This window comes from Cucurbita pepo, chromosome 16, assembly GCF_057944985.1.
Source record: "Cucurbita pepo subsp. pepo isolate OVF chromosome 16, ASM5794498v1, whole genome shotgun sequence".
Lineage (NCBI taxonomy): Eukaryota > Viridiplantae > Streptophyta > Magnoliopsida > Cucurbitales > Cucurbitaceae > Cucurbita > Cucurbita pepo.
The window spans coordinates 5,834,156-5,856,191 of record NC_141813.1 but is presented as its reverse complement, the minus strand read 5'-3'; the positions used below and the strand labels follow the sequence as shown (position 1 = coordinate 5,856,191).

General features: G+C 36.6%; 1 protein-coding gene and 2 non-coding genes across 3 annotated transcripts; 1 reads left to right on the top strand and 2 right to left on the bottom strand.

Moving 5' to 3' along the window:
• Positions 1–833: 833 nt before the first annotated feature.
• TRNAN-GUU (transfer RNA asparagine (anticodon GUU)) lies at positions 834–907 on the bottom strand. The gene has a single exon. It is a non-coding gene; the product is annotated as a tRNA-Asn (tRNA).
• Positions 908–7,437: 6,530 nt separating this feature from the next.
• On the top strand, positions 7,438–7,509 carry TRNAQ-CUG (transfer RNA glutamine (anticodon CUG)). Its single transcript has one exon. It is a non-coding gene; the product is annotated as a tRNA-Gln (tRNA).
• Positions 7,510–9,594: 2,085 nt separating this feature from the next.
• LOC147788818 (uncharacterized) lies at positions 9,595–10,263 on the bottom strand. The gene has a single exon (XM_087118478.1). It carries the CDS (start codon positions 10,261–10,263, stop codon positions 9,595–9,597), a length of 669 nt encoding a protein of 222 aa, XP_086974604.1.
• Positions 10,264–22,036: the final 11,773 nt, after the last annotated feature.

Genomic DNA, 22,036 nt, shown 5'->3' with positions numbered 1-22,036 from the left:
ACATAATATAACATCATATAGCATCGTCAAATAACATAGTCATAGTCAACACCTCATAAAATATAAAGCATTAATGACACGTGCAAGGACCACTGGGCATGTGTTGTCATAGATAAATCAAGTCGTCCGACTTAGCCGATAGTAAGGCCACTTACTTGGTTGGTCTTGGCCGACATTTTCTCTAAACTCAAGTACGTTTGAATTTTGTCTCTCGAAGTTACTCCAAGTGTCGTCAGGAGTTGTTTCCTATTAAAACGTCCATCTCGCTTCGTTAGTAATTTACATTTCTAATCTAATTTAACTTGAACTTCAAAAAATAAGACATTATACTGACCTTAAATATTTCTATTAGAGTAAAAATAAGCTTCGGAAGGGCAAAAAACGTAAAGGACGCAGTCAAAATGTCAAACCGAGCCTAATACTCAATTTTTGAGCCTAGGACTCTGAGATACCGAGCCGAAGGTGCCGGTATATGCAACAGTGACTCTTGCTGAAGGACATTGATATATGAGTAGGTTGCGAAGTGGTTTGAGGTTGCAAAAGGTATGACACTTGCAACCGTCACTAGGCATGTGTTGCTCACACTTTAAACAATTCATATAAACCAAATAGTAGTGAAGCCACTTACATGAGTATCTTAACCGGAGTTGCTAAATTATACTTCGAGTGCTAAGTACATAATGGGGTATGTTTTTGTACATCATGCATGGGGTTTCCTATTATTTTCTCGTATGTTTTTCCTTGGCGACATTGTTCATAAATTATAGTGCCGGCTTCAGTTCATTTAGAGTAGGTAAAAATTTCCACAATCGTAAGGAATGACTCATTCCCATCGCTAGAAGGAGGGTTTGAACCTCTGACCTTGTGGTTAACAGCCACACGCTCTAACCAACTGAGCTATTCCAGCTAATTATTTATAATAGCTCAAGCCCACCACACCCTTATAAGGAATGTTTCATCCCCTCTCCAACCAATGTTGGATCTCATAATCTACCCTCCGTGGGGGCCAGCATCATCGTTGGCACACCACTTGGTGACTAACTCTGATAGCTTTTGTAATAGCCCAAACCCACCGCTAGCAAATATTGTCCGCTTTTGCCCATTACATATCGTCATCACCTCACAATTCTAAAACAAGTCTACTAGTGAGAGGTTTCCACACTCTTCTAAGGAATGCTTCGTTCCCATTTCCAGCCGCTAAAAAATATTGTCCATTTTTTGCCCGTAACAAATCGAAGTCAGAATCACAATTTTAAAACACGTAGGTAAGGTTGAGTTTCCATCCAACCCTTTGATGCCAAATTGGAGTTAATAAAGTGTAACGCCCCTAATTTTCTTTAACCTAACTAGTGACGTCACCCATGCATACATAATTCATTACGCGGAAGCTCATCATAAATAACCTTGGAAACAAAATAAACTCTTTCGTAAACATTCATAAATCCTAAACAACCCATCTCCAAAAATAAACCTTCAATAACTGAATTTAAGAATAAATCTAAATAAAGCAATACTCAATGCTATAACTTAAAACCGTCCAAGAACAAGAAAGGTAAACTTCTAAAAATATCCCATCTCCAACTTCTATGGTGTCCTTAGCTCCACCGTCAATCATACATTGGCGCCTTGCCTTTACCTAAAAAATGTAGGTAGCACGTGGCTTGAGTATTTTATGAAATACTCAGTAAGTCACCCCACTGTTGGGGTCAGGAATGCAAACACATGTAACATATGAGCGGGACCAAATTTTTCATAAACTTTTCATAGCCTTGGGCACTTTTCTATTCCGAGTAGGGTTGGATGTGTGGTACTCCTTCACACATGGCCCATGTACGCGTACATGGACCAACCAGGCGAGCTCATATACGTACCCCCTGGGCCTGGCTTGGTTGGGCACAACGTGTTGCACTTCGCCGGACACCACATAACAGAGAAGGGCCCGCATGATATCATGGCGAACATAAATATCGTAATTCATTCTTTCGTATCATAAAGGGGAAGAATCCCGATGCACGTGACATACATATATGCATGAGGTCCCTTAACATATCTAACATGGCATTACATAAGAATTGTTAACATATTTACGTTTCTTACATCACATGGCATCTCACATGACCTACATTACATGACATACTACATAACATGAAAGTACACTCCAGTTGCATAAACATCTCATGACATGACTTGATAATTCTACGTGTATCTATGACATCGATCAACATATTCATTGCATATAATACTAACATCTCATTCATAACTTCACATAACATAAACAGTCAACAGTCAACATAATTCATACATCACATAACATACACAATCTACAGTCAACACAATCTATACATCACATAATCATATCACATAAATATGGTGCATGCAGGGGCCACAGGGCACGCACCATCATACAACACGTAGTAAGCTAACTCGAACAGTAAGGTCACTTACCTCGATGGTCTTGGTTGAAGTCACTCACAACGAGCTAATCCCAGCGGTTAAATACGTCCTATGATAACCACATAAAAACTTAGGAACCTTTCATAACATACCCTAGCTAAACCTCATGCTATTATCAAAGTAAACCCCCCGACCTAATCTGTCTTTAACATTTAGGAATCATACTGACTTCGGATGGTACAACTAAGGGCAGAAACTGCTTCGGAAGGGCCAAAAACCTTGGAATCGATATATTATAGTGATACCTTGCCGCTAAGCCTAGTTGCTGAGCCGGCCAACTAAGCCGCCAAGTCGAGCTGCGGGAATTGACGGAACCGGGCCGATTTCGTACGCGTGCGAAGTTGCCAGAGCTGCTGGGTGTGCGTCTGCGGCTCGACCCTATTCCAAAAACCTTGCCTTCCTTACCCGATTCTTCCTCCGAAGAGCAACCCCAAGGTTCCGGAGGAATGTTTGGAGAGAAAACAGTTTTCAAGGGAGTTAAAAAGTTGGGCATAGGAATATAAAAATAATCTTAAGACAATTGCATTCTAGGGTTTTAGGATAAGGAAACTTAGAGATATAGGAATGTTTCTATTAGGTAATAAAAGTCCAGCACGAATCCTTCCGGGGAGATTACATTTAATTATTTATTTTATATTTAGGTAATGACTTCCTAGTTGAAAATTGCACCTTTTATAATAAATGCATAACGTAATATCTTGTCATATATGGAAATAAAAATAACAATCAACCAAATAAGGCAAAAATTGGAAGTGGTGATTTGGAACAATCCTTCGAATCCCCTCTTCCGCGTCATTGCAAATTTAAAGAGAAGATTTAGGTTAGTAGAGAATATATATAATATCTACATAGAGTGGAATTCACGTTTTTATTTTAAGTTTTGAGATTTAAAAAACAAAAAATTAAACTATTTAATTTTTACATAATATTTATTAGGTTTTTAATGGTTTTATTTTTGTATTTTAATGTTTTTATTTTCGTATACTTCTTAAAATTTATATGTATATATTTATCTTAGTTTGGGGGTATCTAACCTAAAATTTTGGAATAAACCTCTGTGAGAACAACCAAGAAAATAAAGTTGTTTCAGTTATTTACTATGTGAATAAAACGCGGAAGGTAAAATAATTATAGAAAATGAAAACATGTACGACTCCCGCGTACAACCAAGAAAATAAAGTTATTTCATTACTACATCATGAAATTCTTGTCACTAAACTATAGCTACTTATTGGCAAAGTTTTCACGATCACAACATAAAATTCTCCCTATTAAACTATGACTTAGATTATCTTTTAAATTTGTTATTAAATTACTCTAAATACTTTGAATTAAATTCTGATCCTTGATTTTGATGGGCAATATCAAGACCGTTATGAATTGGATTCAAATTATAAATCTAGGTCAAATTTTTAGAGGCATTACACCCTTAAATGAAGCAATGACCAATTTCAAGCTCTCTCCGTAAAACAAATAATAACCATTGATAAAACAATCTCAAAATGAATATTAATATCTTCCTAAACTTTCTTTAATCTCACAAGTTTATGAAACATTTGCTGGGAAAGTGTCTAAAATACAAGTGAAAGGTATCTCAAATTAAGCAGGGAGGAATGACATATCATGGATCTAAATTAAATGAGTGAAGTATTTTTCTTCAATCTGGCATGGACATTTGGATTCACGAGAATTCTCACAACTCGTCATGATTTCCATTCCTTCCACTTGGACTTCCACTGGGACTTTTGTTTTTATTTTTAACTATTACATGAACAATTTGATACACCATAAAATATATCTAATTTATTATATTATTAAAGTTTATCAATTGATGTACTTGAATGCATTTTAAATGAGTACGAGAATTAAAAAAATTTAGATTATATATCAAGTACAATCGATTACTTATTGTCTAACGACTCTAATTTTCCATTAAAAAGTAAGGTCCCTACGACATACATGTCATGATTACCAAGTGCATAAATCCTTTCAAATAATTTACTAAAACAATGTTACGGACTCAAAAGATTCATAAAAAACCATTTAAACCAACAAATACCAAATCAAAATACAATAATTTAAAATAATGCAACACACTTATCAAATCCAAGGGCTACTACATCAAATGCAAATGCAACTACCTTGACTCACTTCCATGGTCTCCACGCCGTCATTCATACATTGTTGGCTTACCTTTACCTAAAAAAGAAGTAGCACTTGACTTGAGTATTTAAAAATACTTAGTAAGTAACCCCACTATTCAGGTTAAAAAATGCAATCACATACAATCATGGTGGGATCTATCTTTTCTTAAGACATCCTGACCTTATTCTCTACTTCAAGTTCGAGTAAGGTTTGATGTGTAGTACTTTTCTATACACGAAACACACATGCGTACATGGATCCCTTAAGTGAGCTCGTATACATACCTCATGGGTCTGATGGCAGGCTAGCGAACACTAACGTTGCCAGAAACCACAAAGGGAAAGGAGCATGCATAATATCATAGTGTACATAATAAGAAAGTGGACACACGTGTACTAATCATAACGAGAAAGTCTCTCGATGCATTTGACATGCGAAATGAATGAGGTCCTATAGTTTCGAATCATGATACATAGTTATGATGCAAATCATACATCCATTTTATTTTTCATGACATAGCATTCCTATGAGACATACATACATATACTGGACAAATATTTTATGGCTAATATACATGGTTTATCAATGTCTCATAGGCACAACGTGAACATGTTAGCATAATACATGTGGTGTAATATGTGAAGGTTCAAGCATTATATATCATTCATATCGCAACGTAGATTCATAACATATATTTCATTCATATCATAACATAAAATGTAACACTCCTAAGTTTCTTAAGCTAATTAGTGACGTCAACTCATGCCTGCTTAAATCATAAATGCGGAAATTCATAATAGACATTTTTAAAATAAGGTCATGGACTTATATTATCGATTCAAAACATGAAATTCAACCGTTTTAAAGGAAAATCAAGCTTCACACAAACATCTAACAAAATTGACTGAAATCCAATATGTCTTATCATGTACTAACTTAAAGTACGTGGCTTGAGTATTTTATAAAATACTCAGTGAGTGACCCAACTATTAAAGTTTGATATGTAAACACATGCAATATATGAGTGAGACCTATCTTTTATAAACATAACATAGCCTTGGGCTATTATAGTTTGGGAAGGATTAGATGCATGGTACTTCTTCATACACGGCCTACGTCGATGCACATGGGCCCACAGGGTGGGCTTGTATCGTACCCCTGGGCTTGACTTGGTCGGGCACAACACATTATACGTCACCACATGCCACAGAAAAAAAATGCTAGCATGATAACACGGCGAACATAAATATCAAACGTACACGCCCATACTAACATAACATAATGAAAAAGTATCCCAATGCATATGATATACAAACATGCATAAGGTTCCATAATTTACATTAAATAACATAACATTTAATATCTTTCATTTCTTTTTCCTTTCATAACAGAGTTCATTTATGTAACATGTATGCATGACATCTCACAATTCATCACAAACTTTACATGTAAGATATACATTTCATTCATGACATTTCAGTTCATTCATAAAAATAGTGTAATGGGTTTACATGCATACGTGACTTACGTCTCATAGCAATACAAAGATACATAAACATCTCATAACATAAATATAACACATATTTATGGTACAATTATAAGCCACATGACATGCACCCTCATAGATCAAACAATAGCCTAACTCAAACAATAAGGTCACTTACTTGGTTGGTCTTTGCCAAAATCATTAACAATTTGGTAGACACCTCGAAACAACAATCCAACGTCTAACTCTTACCTATTGCAATTAATATAACATGCTTAGGACCTACTAATAACTTAACTTAACTAAACATTATGATCAATTCCAATATAACTGACGAGATGCATGTCCTTTAACTAATGAGATGTATAGGCTATGACCTTCCAATGTTGTATCCACATACACTCGAACCCTTTCTTGGAGGCATCACTACAAACAATATAACCTCCTAAATCTTTAGAACGGTAAATACTGGCATCGACACTAACCTGTGCTTCAAACCTTGGAAGCTCGCTTTAAATGTCTTAGCCCACACAAATGGAACACCCATCGTAGTCTGGTGCATGAGTGGTGAAACTATATTGGCAAAATCTCGCTTTAAAGATGTATTTTGTGAATTTTTTGTATTCATACAAGAAGTCATCAATATAAATATCTAACACATTCTTTTTTTTATTTTCTCTCTCCTATTATTTGTTTTAATATAAATGTGAGATATTGTGCAATCCTAAAAAAAATATGCCAAAAAAGAACTTGCTGGTAAGGTTGAGTTTCCATCCAACCCTTCTACGCCAAATTGGAGTTAATAAAGAGTACTCGAAAACGACTTATAATTGATAATCTATATTTTATTTACCTGTCCTTGGAATGCGAGTTGTTTTTTCTTTTCTCACTATTAACTTTGTATTTATTAGAGATTTATTAACAAGTTGAGAATGACAACACTAAGTAACTGTTTAGGTCTAAATAGTCATTGATATATTAATACGTAGCACATGGGTTTCATTATTGTCTTCTTTTTATAAAAATAGAGTAAACATAAATAATTTGATTTTTTTTTACTTCGGTAATGTTACCTAGAATATTCAAATACACTTTTAAAAATATATGGATGGAAAAAACTTATTAAATAAGTATCTTTTTTCAACGTTAAATTTGTTTCAAAATAACCTTTGTGTGAACTCTATTAAAGTAGGATGGAAATGAGTGAAGGAGAATGGTTGAATAATTGTACAAATGATCTAATAAATTAATTAATAATCAAATACAGTACAAAAAAACAAAAACACAAATCATTAAGAAACATATTCTTTTTAAAGTTCATACATTTATGACACAAATCTTTATAAATTAGTGGTCCCATGGTCTAGTGGTTAGGACATTGGACTCTGAATCCAATAACCCGAGTTCAAATCTCGGTGGGACCTCTTCTACATTTCTTTACTTAAAATTCACATACATAATAGATAAAAAGTTAGAACTACATTAGGAGATTGTCCCATGGTCTTCGCCTTGAGCATTTCTCCCCTCAATTGCTTTATGAAACTTAAAGCGCGTGGTCTTAATTTTGGAATTTGATCCTCGTCTTTGCAACTTTTTTCAAGAAAGCATAATTTTGTTTCCTTAGGCAACCTTATCTAAGATGTATTAACTCTCGATTTCTTCATTAAAATCGCTCAACTTAATATTCGAAAGCTAAAGAAAGGGTCAATTTTGAAGAAAATGGATTGTAAGTAAGACTTCGATCCTTACTCCCAAATTTTAAACGAAAATGATTATCTTCAATTGGACTTGCTCTGAGTCTTGTTAACCTTCGTGGTCTTCTACGGAAATATTCCTTGGAGGTTCGAAAATCGAACATGAGTCCTAGTTCTCCAAAACGACTTATAATTGACAATCTTTCGAGGTTCTTTTAAGTCTTATTCATCATTGACTCCTAGTTCTCTTACTAGGGTCATCTGTTCGTTAATGAGGTATCTCAGCTATCTCCAGCTTAGGTTATTGACTCTCTTTTGACATGCTTATCTAGAATTTTCGGACTCGTATGTAAGACTGGCTCTCGGTCAAATACGGCTCGTCTACTAATTTCTCTGGCGGCCTGTTTATCTCATATACCAACGGTCAGGAGTACTCATACTCCTTGACTTAGCACACAGCGCGTTGGCCAGGAACTCTGTGGGAATTAGTAGACTATCATACTCATATAAATAAGCCATAGCTCAACAACCAATAAGCATATCTTAGAGTCATAACCTTTCCATTAACATGCATAACATACTCACAGTTACTGCATGCTTTCATACATGTATCATGTTCAACACATAGAACATTCTGACAATCATTTATATCATGCTTACATCACATGCAAGCAGTCACAATATACAATAAACACTCAATATAATCAAAGCTCATCATAACATACTAAGCTCTTAATCAGGTAAACAACATACTCACATGTTAGTAAAACAAGTTAAGAACTAGTTCAAAGATCGATACGCTATTTACTTGGTTTCGAACTCCTTTTCCCCCTTGAATGTACGTTTAATAGTATTTCAACACAATTCCTTCCTATTAGACCTATATTTTATCAATTTAAACATAAGTATAGACCAATTTTCATAGGACAGGTCAAAAGGAGTCGAACGGGACAAACCGGGAGCCAAAATACCTGCTCACGCGCCCTCACGCGCCAACACAAGATCGGGGTTCGTTTCTCACGCGTCTGATCCGCGCACAGTCGCACTTCCACTCGCGGCCTCCCACGCGCCTCGCGTGTCCTTCACGCGCTCGTCTTCAACCTCTCCTTCCTGCAATTTTTCCCAATCTTTTCCTTTAATACCGTTGTGTCCCGAAGCAAAAATTTAATCTCTACAGCTCGAATTTCGTTCTGATTTCTTCTACAACTTTATAGATCTCGTAACTATGGTTCTAACAAGCCCTATTTCATAATTTATTATGCAGTATGAACCAAGATATCGAGATTTAAAGGTTTGGTGATATGGGTTTTTCGTTACCTTTGAATCACCGTCCGATTCAGCTCGTGGCCGTATCCCCTTCCTCAAAGGAATCCTCAGCAACAACCTCTCTTCCTTTACCCTCGATTGACAACCAATCTTAAGCAACCAAACTCGAATTCTCATAATTTTTCCTCCTCTGTTTTCTGGGTTTTTCCCTAATTGCTATTCTTCGTTTTTCTTCCTTTTTAAAGTCTAATCAAGGCCTAATACGCTTCCACACCCTCTACTAATCCATTCATCATTCCCACGCCTCCAGCCTACGCGTCCGTCGCCCCTCATCCCCCTTTACAGCAGCTGCTTCGTTTTCATTTTTCGTTTTTTTTTTTAAATTATTATTATGATTATTATTATTATTATTATTATTATTATTATTATTATTATTATTATTATTATTATTATTATTATTATTATTATCATTATTATTATTATTATCATTATTATTAACAAACACACAACAAATAAATACAAAATACATATTATCATTATTTTAGGTTATTACAATTCTACCCTCCTTTTAAGAACTTTCGTCCTCGAAAGTTTCCAACTCCCTAAACAAGTATGGATACTCTCGTTTAAACTCCTCATCTCTTTCCCAAGTAGCTTCACTAGCTTGCTGATTCTTCCATAAAACTTTAACAAAGGGAATATCTCTGCTACGCAAGATCTCACTTCCCGTGTTAAAATTTTCATGGGCTGTTCTTCATAGCTTAAGTCCTCCTTTAACTCCAAGTCTTCATAATGAAGAATATGCATAAGGTCTGCAACATACTTCCTCAGCATCGAAACATGAAAAACATTATGTACAACATCCAACGCTGGTGGTAATGCCAATCTATAGGCTACTGGGCCAACTCTTTCGAGGATCTCAAAAGGTCCAATAAAACGTGGGCTAAGCTTCCCCTTTTTACTGAATCGCAAAACACAACGAACTGGTGCAATCTTCAGGAACACATGATCCCCCACCTCAAACTCTAGGTCCTTCCTTCTAATATCTGCATAAATCTTCTGACGACTTTCGGCGGTCAAAATTCTCTTCCTAATCTTCTGAATCACCTCATTGGTCGTTCGTAGCAAATCTGGACCTAACATCGGTTTACTACCTACCTCCTCCCAATAAATTGGAGTTCGACACCTCCGTCCATAAAGTGCTTCAAAAGGAGCCATCTGGATGGTTGCGTGATAACTATTATTATAGGCAAATTCCACCAAATATAGGTAGGTGTCTCAACTGCCAACAAAATCAAGTACACATGCACGCAACATGTCCTCGAGAATTTGATTTAATCTCTCTGTCTATCCATCTGTCTGAGGATGGAACGCTATACTAAACTTCAGTTGTGTACCAAGGGCTTCCTGAAGACTCTTCCAGAATCGAGAAGTAAACTGCGTATCCCTATCTGACACAACAGAAACTAGTACACCGTGCAACCTTACAATCTCCTTTAAATACAATTGTGCCCACTTGTCAACCGAATATGTAGACTTACCCGGTATAAAATGGGCTGTCTTAGTTAATCTATCCATAACCACCCATATCACTGTAAATCCCAATTGGGTTCTAGGTAGTCCTGTAATGAAATCCATAGTCACTTCTTCCCACTTCCACTGAGGCACATTTAAAGGTTGCAATAATCCAGCTGGTTTCTGTCTAGGTGCCTTAACTTGTTGACAAGTTAAACACCTACTCACACACTCAGCAACATCTTTCTTCATCCCAGGCCACCAAAAGCATGTTTTCAAATCCCGATACATCTTTGTGGCACCTAGATGCACAGTATAGGGAGACTCATGCGCCTTAGATAGAATCTTCTTCTTGATCTCTACATTGTTTGGCACACAAGTTCGGTTCTGCCACTTCAAACATCCATCACCCGTTATCAAGAAATCCTTGATTTGTTTAGTCTCAAGTTGCTTCACAACTTTTGAAAAATAAGGGTCCCTCTGTTGACCCTGAATAATTTGTTCTTACAACGTCGGACAAATAGTCATAAGAGCTAGCTGAGCTGCTGCTTTCCTGACCAACACAGCTATCTGAGCTCGTTCAAACTCCATCTGAATGTTGGGTTGTCTCGTTAGCATTGCAGATGAGTGAGCTGTCTTACGACTCAAGGCATCAGCTACCACATTAGCTTTACCAGGATGATGTAGGATCTCCACATCATAATCTTTTACCAACTCCAACCATCGATGTTGCCTCATGTTGAGCTCTTTCTGGGTGAACAGATATTTAAGACTCTTATGATCCGTATAAACTTGTATCCTCTCACCGTACAGATAATGTCTCCATATCTTCAGAGCAAACACCACAGCAGCTAACTCTAAATCATGAGTTGGGTAATTGCGTTCATAATCCTTCAATTGCCGAGAGGCATAAGCAATAACTCTCCCATTTTGCATAAGTACGCACCCCAACCCATGCTTAGAGGCATCCCTATAAATTACTAGGTTCCCAGTACCGTCAGGTACAATAAGCACTGGGGCTGACGCTAGTCTTTCCTTGAGTTCCTGAAAACTACTTTCACAAGCTCGACTCCAATCAAATTTCTTTCCTTTTCGGGTTAACTGAGTCAATGGTGCGGCAATACTTGCGAAGTCTTTAATAAAGCGCCTGTAATATCCGGCTAAACCCAGAAAACTTCTCACCTCAGTAACTGTAGTTGGTCGAGCCCGACCTATAATTACCTCCACCTTTGCTGGATCAACAGTTATACCATCATTGGATACCACATGACCAAGGAATACTACCTTTTGAAGCCAAAACTCACATTTTGAGAACTTGGTATACAATCTTTGTTTACGTAGAACCAACAAAACCTTCCTCAAATGTTCTGCATGTTCATCGTTTGTCTTGGAATAAACCAAGATATCATCAATGAACACAATGATAAAAGAATTCAGAAAGTCCTGGAATACCCGATTTATCAACTCCATAAACACTGCAGGGGCATTAGTCAAGCCAAAGAACATCACGACAAACTCATAATGCCCATACCGAGTACGAAAAGCCGTCTTCGGTATGTCATCTTCTTTGACTCTTATCTGGTGATAACCAGAACGAAGATCAATCTTCGAAAATACCGCTGCCCCTTGAAGTTGGTCAAACAAGTCATCAATGCACGGCAAAGGATACTTATTTTTAATGGTCACCTTATTCAGCTCCCTATAGTCAATACAGAGACGGAGTGTACCGTCCTTCTTTTTCACAAACAACACTGGAGCTCCCCACGGTGACACGCTAGGTCGTATCAATCCCTGGTTCAACAACTCCTGTAATTGCAACTTCAACTCTTTCAATTCTGTGGGGGCCATCCTATAAGGAGCTTTAGAGATAGGTGTCGTCCCTGGTTCTAGTTCAATACCAAAGTTGAATTCCCACTCTGGTGGTAAACCAGGTAACTCATCAGGGAAAACATTCAGGAATTCATTTACTACAGGTACAGTTGATACATCTGTATCCACTCGTCCCACTTCTACCACACTAGCCAGGAATGCCACAGCACCGTGACCAATCAACTTCCTAGCCTTCAAAGCAGTAATCGTCTTGGGAACACTTCCCAGCTTCGTACCCTAAAACCGGAAACTCTTTCCCATCAAGGGGTGAAAAACTATCTCCTTCTTATAACAATCGATACTGCCATGATGAGCAGATAGCCAATCTATGCCCAAAATAATATCGTAATCATACATATCTAGCACCATTAACAGCACGTCTAATGGTTGGCCGGATACTTCTACTTTATTTAGTTTCACCATTTCACGGGTCATCAAAATTACTCCTGAAGGTGTAGAAACTAAAACCTCATAACCTAAAGGCTCTACTTCAAGTCAGGCTTGACAAACAAACGATGATGATATAAAAGAATGCGTTGAGCCAGAATCAAATACAGTATAAGCAAAATAGCCATATATGGGTAAAGTACCTGTCACCACCATGCTGGCATCCCCCGCTGCCTTGCTTGTCGTGGCAAAGGCTTTACCTCGAGCCTGAGGCTGTCCCCCGGCACTCGACTGACCCCCTCCTCCACCTGGAGCAGATCGCTCGAGGCGCATCACATTAGGATTCTTTGCACTACGACATACTCTGGCGAGATGACCAGTCTTACCACAGTTATAACATATCTTGTCTGCAGCATTACAAGATCCCACATGAGTTAACCCACACTTACCACAACCTGCCCTCCCTTCACCTGAGTAAGGCCGACGATCAACTCGTTGCGGTACCGTCTGCTGTTGCGAACCCGAGGATATTTGAATAAATTTTCATTTACCACTTGGTCACACCTGACTGCTAGAACCCTGATTACTCCTTGGGGTGCTAGCATCTAATTTCACCGCAGCATTATAAGCCGTAACAAAATCTTGAGAAGCATGGGCAGACACGGATCCCTGTATCTCTTGTCTAACCCTGAATAAAGAGATCTGTCTTCTCTTCCTCGGTAGCAACCATAAGAGGAACAAATCTGGATAATCGTGTGAATTCCGCCTCATATTCCTCTACTGACCTATTACCCTGTTCCAATTGCATAAAGACTTTTCGGTTTTGCAATCTCGGTAGAGCAGGATAGTATTTCTCACAAAACTTATGTCTGAAGGCCGCCCATGTGATTGGGGCTCCACCAGCCTCCATCTTCGGCTTCTTTGATTTCCACAAAAAATTGGCTGGTTCCTCTAACAAATATGTAGCACACAACACCTTATGATTCTATGGGCAGTTGTAGAATGTAAACTTTGTTTCAATACATTCCAAACACCATTCAGCTGCCTCAGGATCAGTCCCCTTTCCTCCAAACCTTGGCAGGGCAAGTTTCATGAAATCTCGTATGTACTCACTCTCCTTTGTCATACATCGTCGGCCATAAGTTACTACCCGCGATGGTGCCTCTGTCACCACAGCTGTACCAGGTAGCTCTGTCAACCGTGTTGGAGGTATTACTGTCTGAACACCTACTCCTGGTGCTTCAGACACTAATGTCGTCTGGCCCGATACAGGTGCTGTTGGAGCCGCCTGGCTTCCAAGACCAGCAAGGGCTGCCTGTACCCCTTGGTCCACCCGGCTCTGCACCGCCTGATCTACTCGACTCTCAATCAATGATTGTAATGTCTCCAAAGTAATCACAACAGTCAGCTGATCTCTAGATGCCGACTGAGCAGCAGGCTCCGGAACTGCCTCTGTTGGAGCAGTTCCCTCTACAGGCTGCCCCTCATTCCCTGAGTCCACATTGGACGTACCAGGGTCTAAATTCTTAAATACCACCATATCTGTCACACACATAATTAAGTGGTCATCATCAATTCTTTTAAACTTTTCATACTATTCTTTCATACAATTTAATCATACATCACTTACCTAACCGAGGCGAGATACCGCTGAGCTGGACTAAAGGAATCCATAGTGTCTATTCTAGACTATCTACAGAACCTATATTCTAGGCTCTAATACCAACTTGTAACACCCGCTCATCGTCAACGCGATTAACAGGAGTTACCATCAACAACGACAACATACTCTAACACCCAATCATAATCTCAAAATATTTCTAAAAAAAAAAAAAAAAACATCCAGTAAACAAAAACATTTAAAACTAGTACTTTTTAAAACTTAATACGACCAAGATAAAATCCTGACACCGAAAACATAATTACATAAACAAACCCAGACATGGATTCCCAGTAGTCTCTAGCCCGCTGGTCTCGTCCTCGGTTGGCCTGCATCATCTAAATCTGGAAAGAAAAGTTATAATAATTTTGATGAGTAATTACGTTACTCAGTAAGTAGCTAGCTTATCATTCAAGAGTTCATAACTAATCTTTCCAAGTGTTTTTAAGTTTTATTCATCATTGGCTCCTAGTTCTCTTACTAGGGTCATCTGTTCGTTAATGAGGTATCTCAGCTATCTCCAGCTTAGGCTATTGACTCTCTTTTGACATGCTTATCTAGAATTTTCGGACTCGTATGTAAGACTCGCTCTCGGTCAAATACGGCCCGTCTACTAATTTCTCTGGCGGCCTGTTTATCTCATATACCAACGGTCAGGAGTACTCATACTCCCTGACTTAGCACACAGCGCGTTGGCCAGGAACTCCGCGAGAATTAGTAGACTATCATACTCATATAAATAAGCCATAGCTCAACAACCAATAAGCATATCTTCGAGTCATAACCTTTCTATTAACAAGCATAACATACTCACAGTTACTGCATGCTTTCATACATGTATCATGTTCAACACATAGAACATTCTGACAATCATTTATATCATGCTTACATCACAGGCAAGCAGTCACAATATACAATAAACACTCAATATCATCAAAGCTCATCATAAAATACTAAGCTCTTAATCAGGTAAACAACATACTCACATGTTGTAAAACAAGTTAAGAACTAGTTCAAAGATCGATACGCTACTTACTTGGTTTCGAACTCCTTTTCCCCCTTGAATGTACGTTTAATAGTATTTCAACACAATTCCTTCATATTAGACCTATATTTTATCAATTTCAACATAAGTATAGACCAATTTTGATAGGACAGGTCAAAAGGAGTCGAACGGAACAAACCGGGAGCCAAAATACCTGCTCACGCGCCAACATAAGATCGGGGTTCGTTTCTCACGCGCCTGATCGGCGCACAGTCGCACTTCCACTCGTGGACTCCCACGCGCCTCGCGTGTTCTTCAGGCGCTCGTTTTCAACCTCTCCTTCCTGCAATTTTTCCCAATCTTTTCCTTTAATACCCGTTGTGTCCTGAAGCAAAAATTTAATCTCTACAGCTCGAATTTCGTTCTGATTTCTTCTACAACATTATAGATCTCCTAACTATGGTTCTAACAAGCCCTATTTCATAATTTATTATGCAGTATGAACCAAGATATCGAGATTTAAAAGTTTGGTGGTATGGGTTTTTCGTTACCTTCGAATCACCGTCCGATTCAGCTCGTGGTCGTATCCCCTTCCTCAAAGGATTCCTCAGCAACAACCTCTCTTCCTTTACCCTCGATTGACAACCAATCTTAAGCAACCAAACTCGAATTCTCATAATTTTTCCTCCTCTGTTTCCTCGGGTTTTTCCCTAATTGCTATTCTTCGTTTTTCTTCCTTTTTAAACCCTAATCAAGGCCTAATACGCTTCCACACCCTCTACTAATCCATTCATCATTCCCACGCCTTCAGCCTACGCGTCCGTCGCCCCTCATCCCCCTTTACAGCAGCTGCTTGACGCAGCTGCTTCGTTTTCATTTTTTCTTTTTTGTTTTTAATTATTATTATTATTATTATTATTATTATTATTATTATTAACAAACACACAACAAATAAATACAAAATACATATTATCATTATTTTAGGTTATTACAATCTACACACATTCTTTTTTTATTTTCTCTCTCCTATTATTTGTTTTATATTATTTGTTTTAATATAAATGTGAGATATTGTGCAATCCTATTGTGCAATCCTAAAAAAAATATGCCAATTAAGAACGTGCTTGGTAAGGTTGAGTTTCCATCCAACCCTTCCACGTCAAATTGGAGTTAATAAAGAGTACTCGAAAACGACTTATAATTGACAATCTATATTTTATTTACATGTCCTTAGAATGCGAGTTGTTTTTTCTTTTCTCACTATTAACTTTGTATTTATTAGAGATTGTATTAACAAATTGAGAATGACAAAACTAAGTAACTGTTTAGATCTAAATAGTCATTGATATATTAATACGTAGCACATGGGTTTCATTATTGTCTTCTTTTTATAAAAATAGAGTAAACATAAATAATTTCATTTTTTTTTTACTTCGGTATTGTTACCTAGTTCAAATAAACTTTTAAAAAATATGGATGGGAAAAACTTATTAAATAATTATCTTTTTTTAACGTTCAATTTGTTTCAAAATAACATTTGTGTGAACTCTATTAAAGTAGGATGGAAATGAGTGAAGAAGAATGGTTGAATAATTGTACAAATGATCTAATAAATTAATTAATTTTATTGCATTGAAACCCTATCAAATACATAACTAATAACTAAAAACAAAGACACAAATCATTTTCAAAATTTAGAGATCTACCAGAAACAAATAAGATACTATTATTCTTTTCAAAGTTCATACATTTATGACACACAAATCTTTACAAATTAGTGGTCCTATGGTCTAGTGGTTATGACATTGGACTGTGGGACCTCTTCTACATTTCTTTACTTTAAAATTCAAATACATAATAGAGAGAAAAGTTAGAACTTGTTTAGAGAATCAATACAACGATATAAATTTCAGAAATTTATAAGACACAAATTTTATGAACATCTATGGTCCCATGGTCTATGGATACAAAGATGAAAGTAATGATACATTAGGAGATTGTCCCATGGTCTTCGCCTTGGGCATTTCTCCCCTCGATTTCTTTATGAAACTTAAAGATGGTGATGTCTTAAAGCGCGTGGTCTTAATTTTGGAATTTGATCCTCCGTCTGCAACTTATTCAAGAAAGCAGAATTTTGTTTCCTTAGGCAACCTTATCTAAGACGTATTAACTCTCGATTTGTTCATTAAAAGCGCTCAACTTAATATTCTAAAGCTAAAGAAAGGGTCAATTTTGAAGAAAATGGATTGTAAGTAAGACTTCGATCCTTACTCCCAAATTTTAAACGAAAAATAATTTTCTTCAATTGGACTTGCTCTGAGTCTTGTTAACCTTCGTGGTCTTCTACGGAAATATTCCTTAGAGGTTCGAAAATCGAACATGATAGGTTTCTAGAAAAATTTGCATATACCCTCTTATTTAATTTTCAAGCTTCAACCATCTTCCTTTAAAGACGGACCAAATTGAGAAGTTGTGTTTGAGGCACCTTCAACACTTTATTTCATCACCAAACTTGTGGGTAGTCTCATTCAAAAGCAGGTTTGAAGGAAAATGGTTGACTATGGCTCTCAAATTTGGAAGAAATCCTGCGAGTAAGGAACCCAAAATCTTAGAGGCTATAACAACTCACAGTTGAAGGCTCGACTTAGCTCGATTCTTGCTCCAAACGAAAGCTCCTACTTCAGGCTTTATAGAGAGAGCTTAAATCGACGTTAAAAACTTCTAGATTGTCGTGAATTTGAGATTGAATTTTATAAAATTTATGCCAAACATATTTTCTCTAATTAGTGGGGAAGTGATCTCCATTTTAAATTTGGTCCTTGGATTCGATGAGTTGTGTCTCTTCTACAACATACTTAGAAAGCCATTTGAATATGTCATGATTCAAAGATTTTATACAAAGTTAGGAGGCCATTGGAATATGTCTAGATTTAACCAAGATTTGGGGTGGTAAATGTCCAACATACCCCTATAAGAATTCTAAAATATTTTCAAGATTACAAAAAACCTCAATTGTTAAATAAACTTTTTAAGAGACCCATTTATGACCTTAAGGGTAAGTATTTAAGATCATATGAGAAAATTAGAGCGTGTTTGACGTATGAACTTAAGAAAAATGATGAAACAACCCTTAAAAACCTTTTATAAGAATCAAGGTTTGTTATGAATATCAAATGACAAGATGTGTATATGAAACAATTCTTAAGTATCTCAAGTTTTACTACATATAATAACATTTATTATGCTTATGCAATATCAGTCTTAAATGAGAGTTTTATTAAGTCACTCCATAGAGTTACAAAGAAATTTGAGGAAATAACACCTTTTTTTTTTTTTAAGTTGTTTATGCACAAATAGTAAGAGGAAGCTTTGAGATTGTATGAGCAAAGTGGTCAATGATTAGATACTTTAGCAAGATTTGGAGTATGTGACTTAAAAGATAAAGTAATACATATAGACTAATCAAGTCATGATCAGTTAAAGGAAGAAACCAAATCACGAGGAAGAAATTAGGAAGGTTTGGATTAAGGTTGAATGTTATATCTAAGTTATTCCAACATTAATACCAATACGAGATCCGAGCCTTGAATCTACTTGAATTTTTTTAGATTATGGCCAGGACAACTTGGTAGAGTTAAGGTAGACCGAGCCATAGACACATGAGCTACTAAGTCAGGACTTCACACTCCTTAACATTTGTTTTATAGAGCAATAGCTCAAGTCATTAAGAGGAAAGAATGGGCCAACACGACGATATATTTTACATTAAGAGCTGATCTAGATAGTTATTAAAAAGAAAAAAAAAACATGCATACATGTAGAAACAAGGGTTCCCTCAAGCATATGAACCAAGAAGGCAAGGTTAAAAGGTTTTCTAGGAGTTCGACATAGTTGTGTGAGATAGAGTGATGTTGTTGGGCTCACTAATTTCCCATAGCTTAAGTAATTTCCCATAGATATTGAACAAGGTTTCTAGACTTGTTTTATAAGTGTTCATATTGATTAGAGGAGGCTAATCAGAGACAAAAAAGATAACAAGATAAGCCCTTAAGCCAACTTGATACCTCTATATAAAGAGGTCGGATTGTGAGATCCCACAATAGTTGGAGAGGGGAACATTCTTTATGAGGGTGTGAAAATTTCTCTATGTGTTTTAAAAGCGTAAGGTAATCCCGAAAATCAAAAGAAGAAAATATCTGCTAGCGATGAGCTTGGGCTATTACAATGTGCAAAGCCACGAGCACATGTCATCATACAACACACAATTATAACCAAATGATGGTAAGTTCACTTACTTGGTTAGCCTAAGCTGAAGCTACTACGACCATTTGACGTTAGCTTAATGCTGGCCTTCAAATTTTAATTTTGCCTAAGAAGTCCCACAATCATAAATTAAAATTCTACTATGGAAATTAACTCACCCATAAAGTAATTTAAACTTACTCATAAGTATATAAACTAACTAAACCTAACTGTGCATTAATAATATAAACTCGATTCTAAAAATTTAACTAGCCAAGAGGTAGTCATACTAATTTAAGCTTCTGAAAAATTAAAAGAAGAAAGGGTCCGAGCGTATCAAACCCAAGCCGGATTAGCCAAAATATTGACCTAGAGCTGTAAAAATATGTATTCTTCGACTGACTTTAAACCGTTCAAGTGGGCTTATAAAATGAAGTGATGGACCTCCCTTTTACCATTGGACAATACCATTAATTCTCTTAATAATATCTTTTCATGATACGGGGTTACAACACTACGAACTTTAAAAATAATATCTTAAAATTGGAAAGTTTTGAAGTTTTATTATGCATAAAATTATGTAACCTAAACTCGATTGGCTAGATTAGGAGCTACAGCAGGTTTGAAACTTGCATGGTCAATTTCATTAATTCTCAATAATGATATATTTAATGATATTAGATTTAAAAGATAATCACTTATAGTTTTAAGTTTATTATGCATAAAATTATGTAAGCGAAACTTGATTGACTGAATGAGGAGCTACTGATCTACAATGTGCATAAAGCCTATGGCCTATTAGCTCAGTTGGTTAGACCGCCATGCTAATAATGTGAAGGTCACTGGTTTCACACCTGCATGGGCCAATTTCATTTCTTCTTAATAATATCTTTTCATGATACGGGGTTACAACATTACGAACTTTAAAGATAATGACTTAAAGTTTTAAGTTTATTATGCATAAAATTATGTAACCTAAACTCGATCTACAATGTACATAAAACCTATGGCATATTAGCTCAGTTTGTTAGAGCATCGTACTAATAACGCAAAGGTCGTAGGTTCGACACTTGCATTGGCCAGTTTCATTAATTTTTAATAATATCTTTTCATGATACGAGTTAAAACACTACGAACTTTATAAGATAATGACTTTTATAAGTTTATTATGCATAAAGTTATGTAAACGAAACTCGATTGACTGGTTTAGGAACCAACGATCTATAATGTGCATAAAACCTATGCCCTATTAGCTTAGTTGGTTAATTGTCGTGTTAATAACGTGAAGGTCGTAGGTTTGACAATTACATAGGCAAAAAAATTTCATTAATTCTTAATAATATCTTTTCATGATACGGGGTTACAAAACTACGAACTTTAAACCGACGTGACCTGCGAGGTAACCTTTCACAATTTTTCTTTAGATTTGAGTCGTGATATGTTCGTCTATGAAGGATGAAATTTTGAATTTTTCTTTAGATCTGAGCCGTGATATGTTATTCTATGAAGGATGAAATTTTGAGGATTTCTGAGAGAGGAACGAAATTTTTTTAGATCTGAGACGTGATATGTTCGTCTATGAAGGATGAAATTTTGAGGATTTTTTAGAGTCCTTTCAGGAACAAGAAGGAGGTAAATGAGGATTTTTGGGAGTCCTTTCAAATTTTGAGGATTTCTGATAGCCCTTTCCGGAACAAGAACAACTTTTGAGGATTCTTGAGAAATTTTGAAGATTTCTGAGAGTCCTTTCAGGAACAAGAACGAGGTAAAAGAGGATTTCTGGTAGTCCTTTCAAATTTTGAGGATTTCTAAGATTCCTGTATTTCTGGGAGTCCTTTCAAATTTGAGGATTTATGAGAGTTCTTTTAGGAACAAGAAGGAGGTAAATGAGGATTTCTGAGAGTCCTTTCAGAAACAAGAAGGAGGTAAATGAGGATTTCAGATTTTTGGGGTCCTTTCAAATTTTGAGGATTTCTGAGAGTCCTTTCAGGAACAAGAACAAATTTTAACGATTTATGAGAGTCCTTCCAGGAACAAGAAGGAGGTAAATGAGGATTCGATTTCTGGGAGTCCTTTCAGGAATTTTGAGATTTTTTTAGAGTCCTTTCAGGTATTTTGGGGATTTTTTAGAGTCCTTTCAGGAAAAGGTAAATGAGGATTTCTTGGGATGAAATTTGAGGATTTCTGAGAGTCCTTTCAAGAACAAGAAGGAGGTAAATGAGGATTTCTGGGAGTCCTTTCAGGAACAAGAAGAAGGTAAATTACTTTCACAATTTTTCTTTAGATCTAAGTCGTTCGATATGTTCTTCTATGAATGATGAAATTCAAGTCTT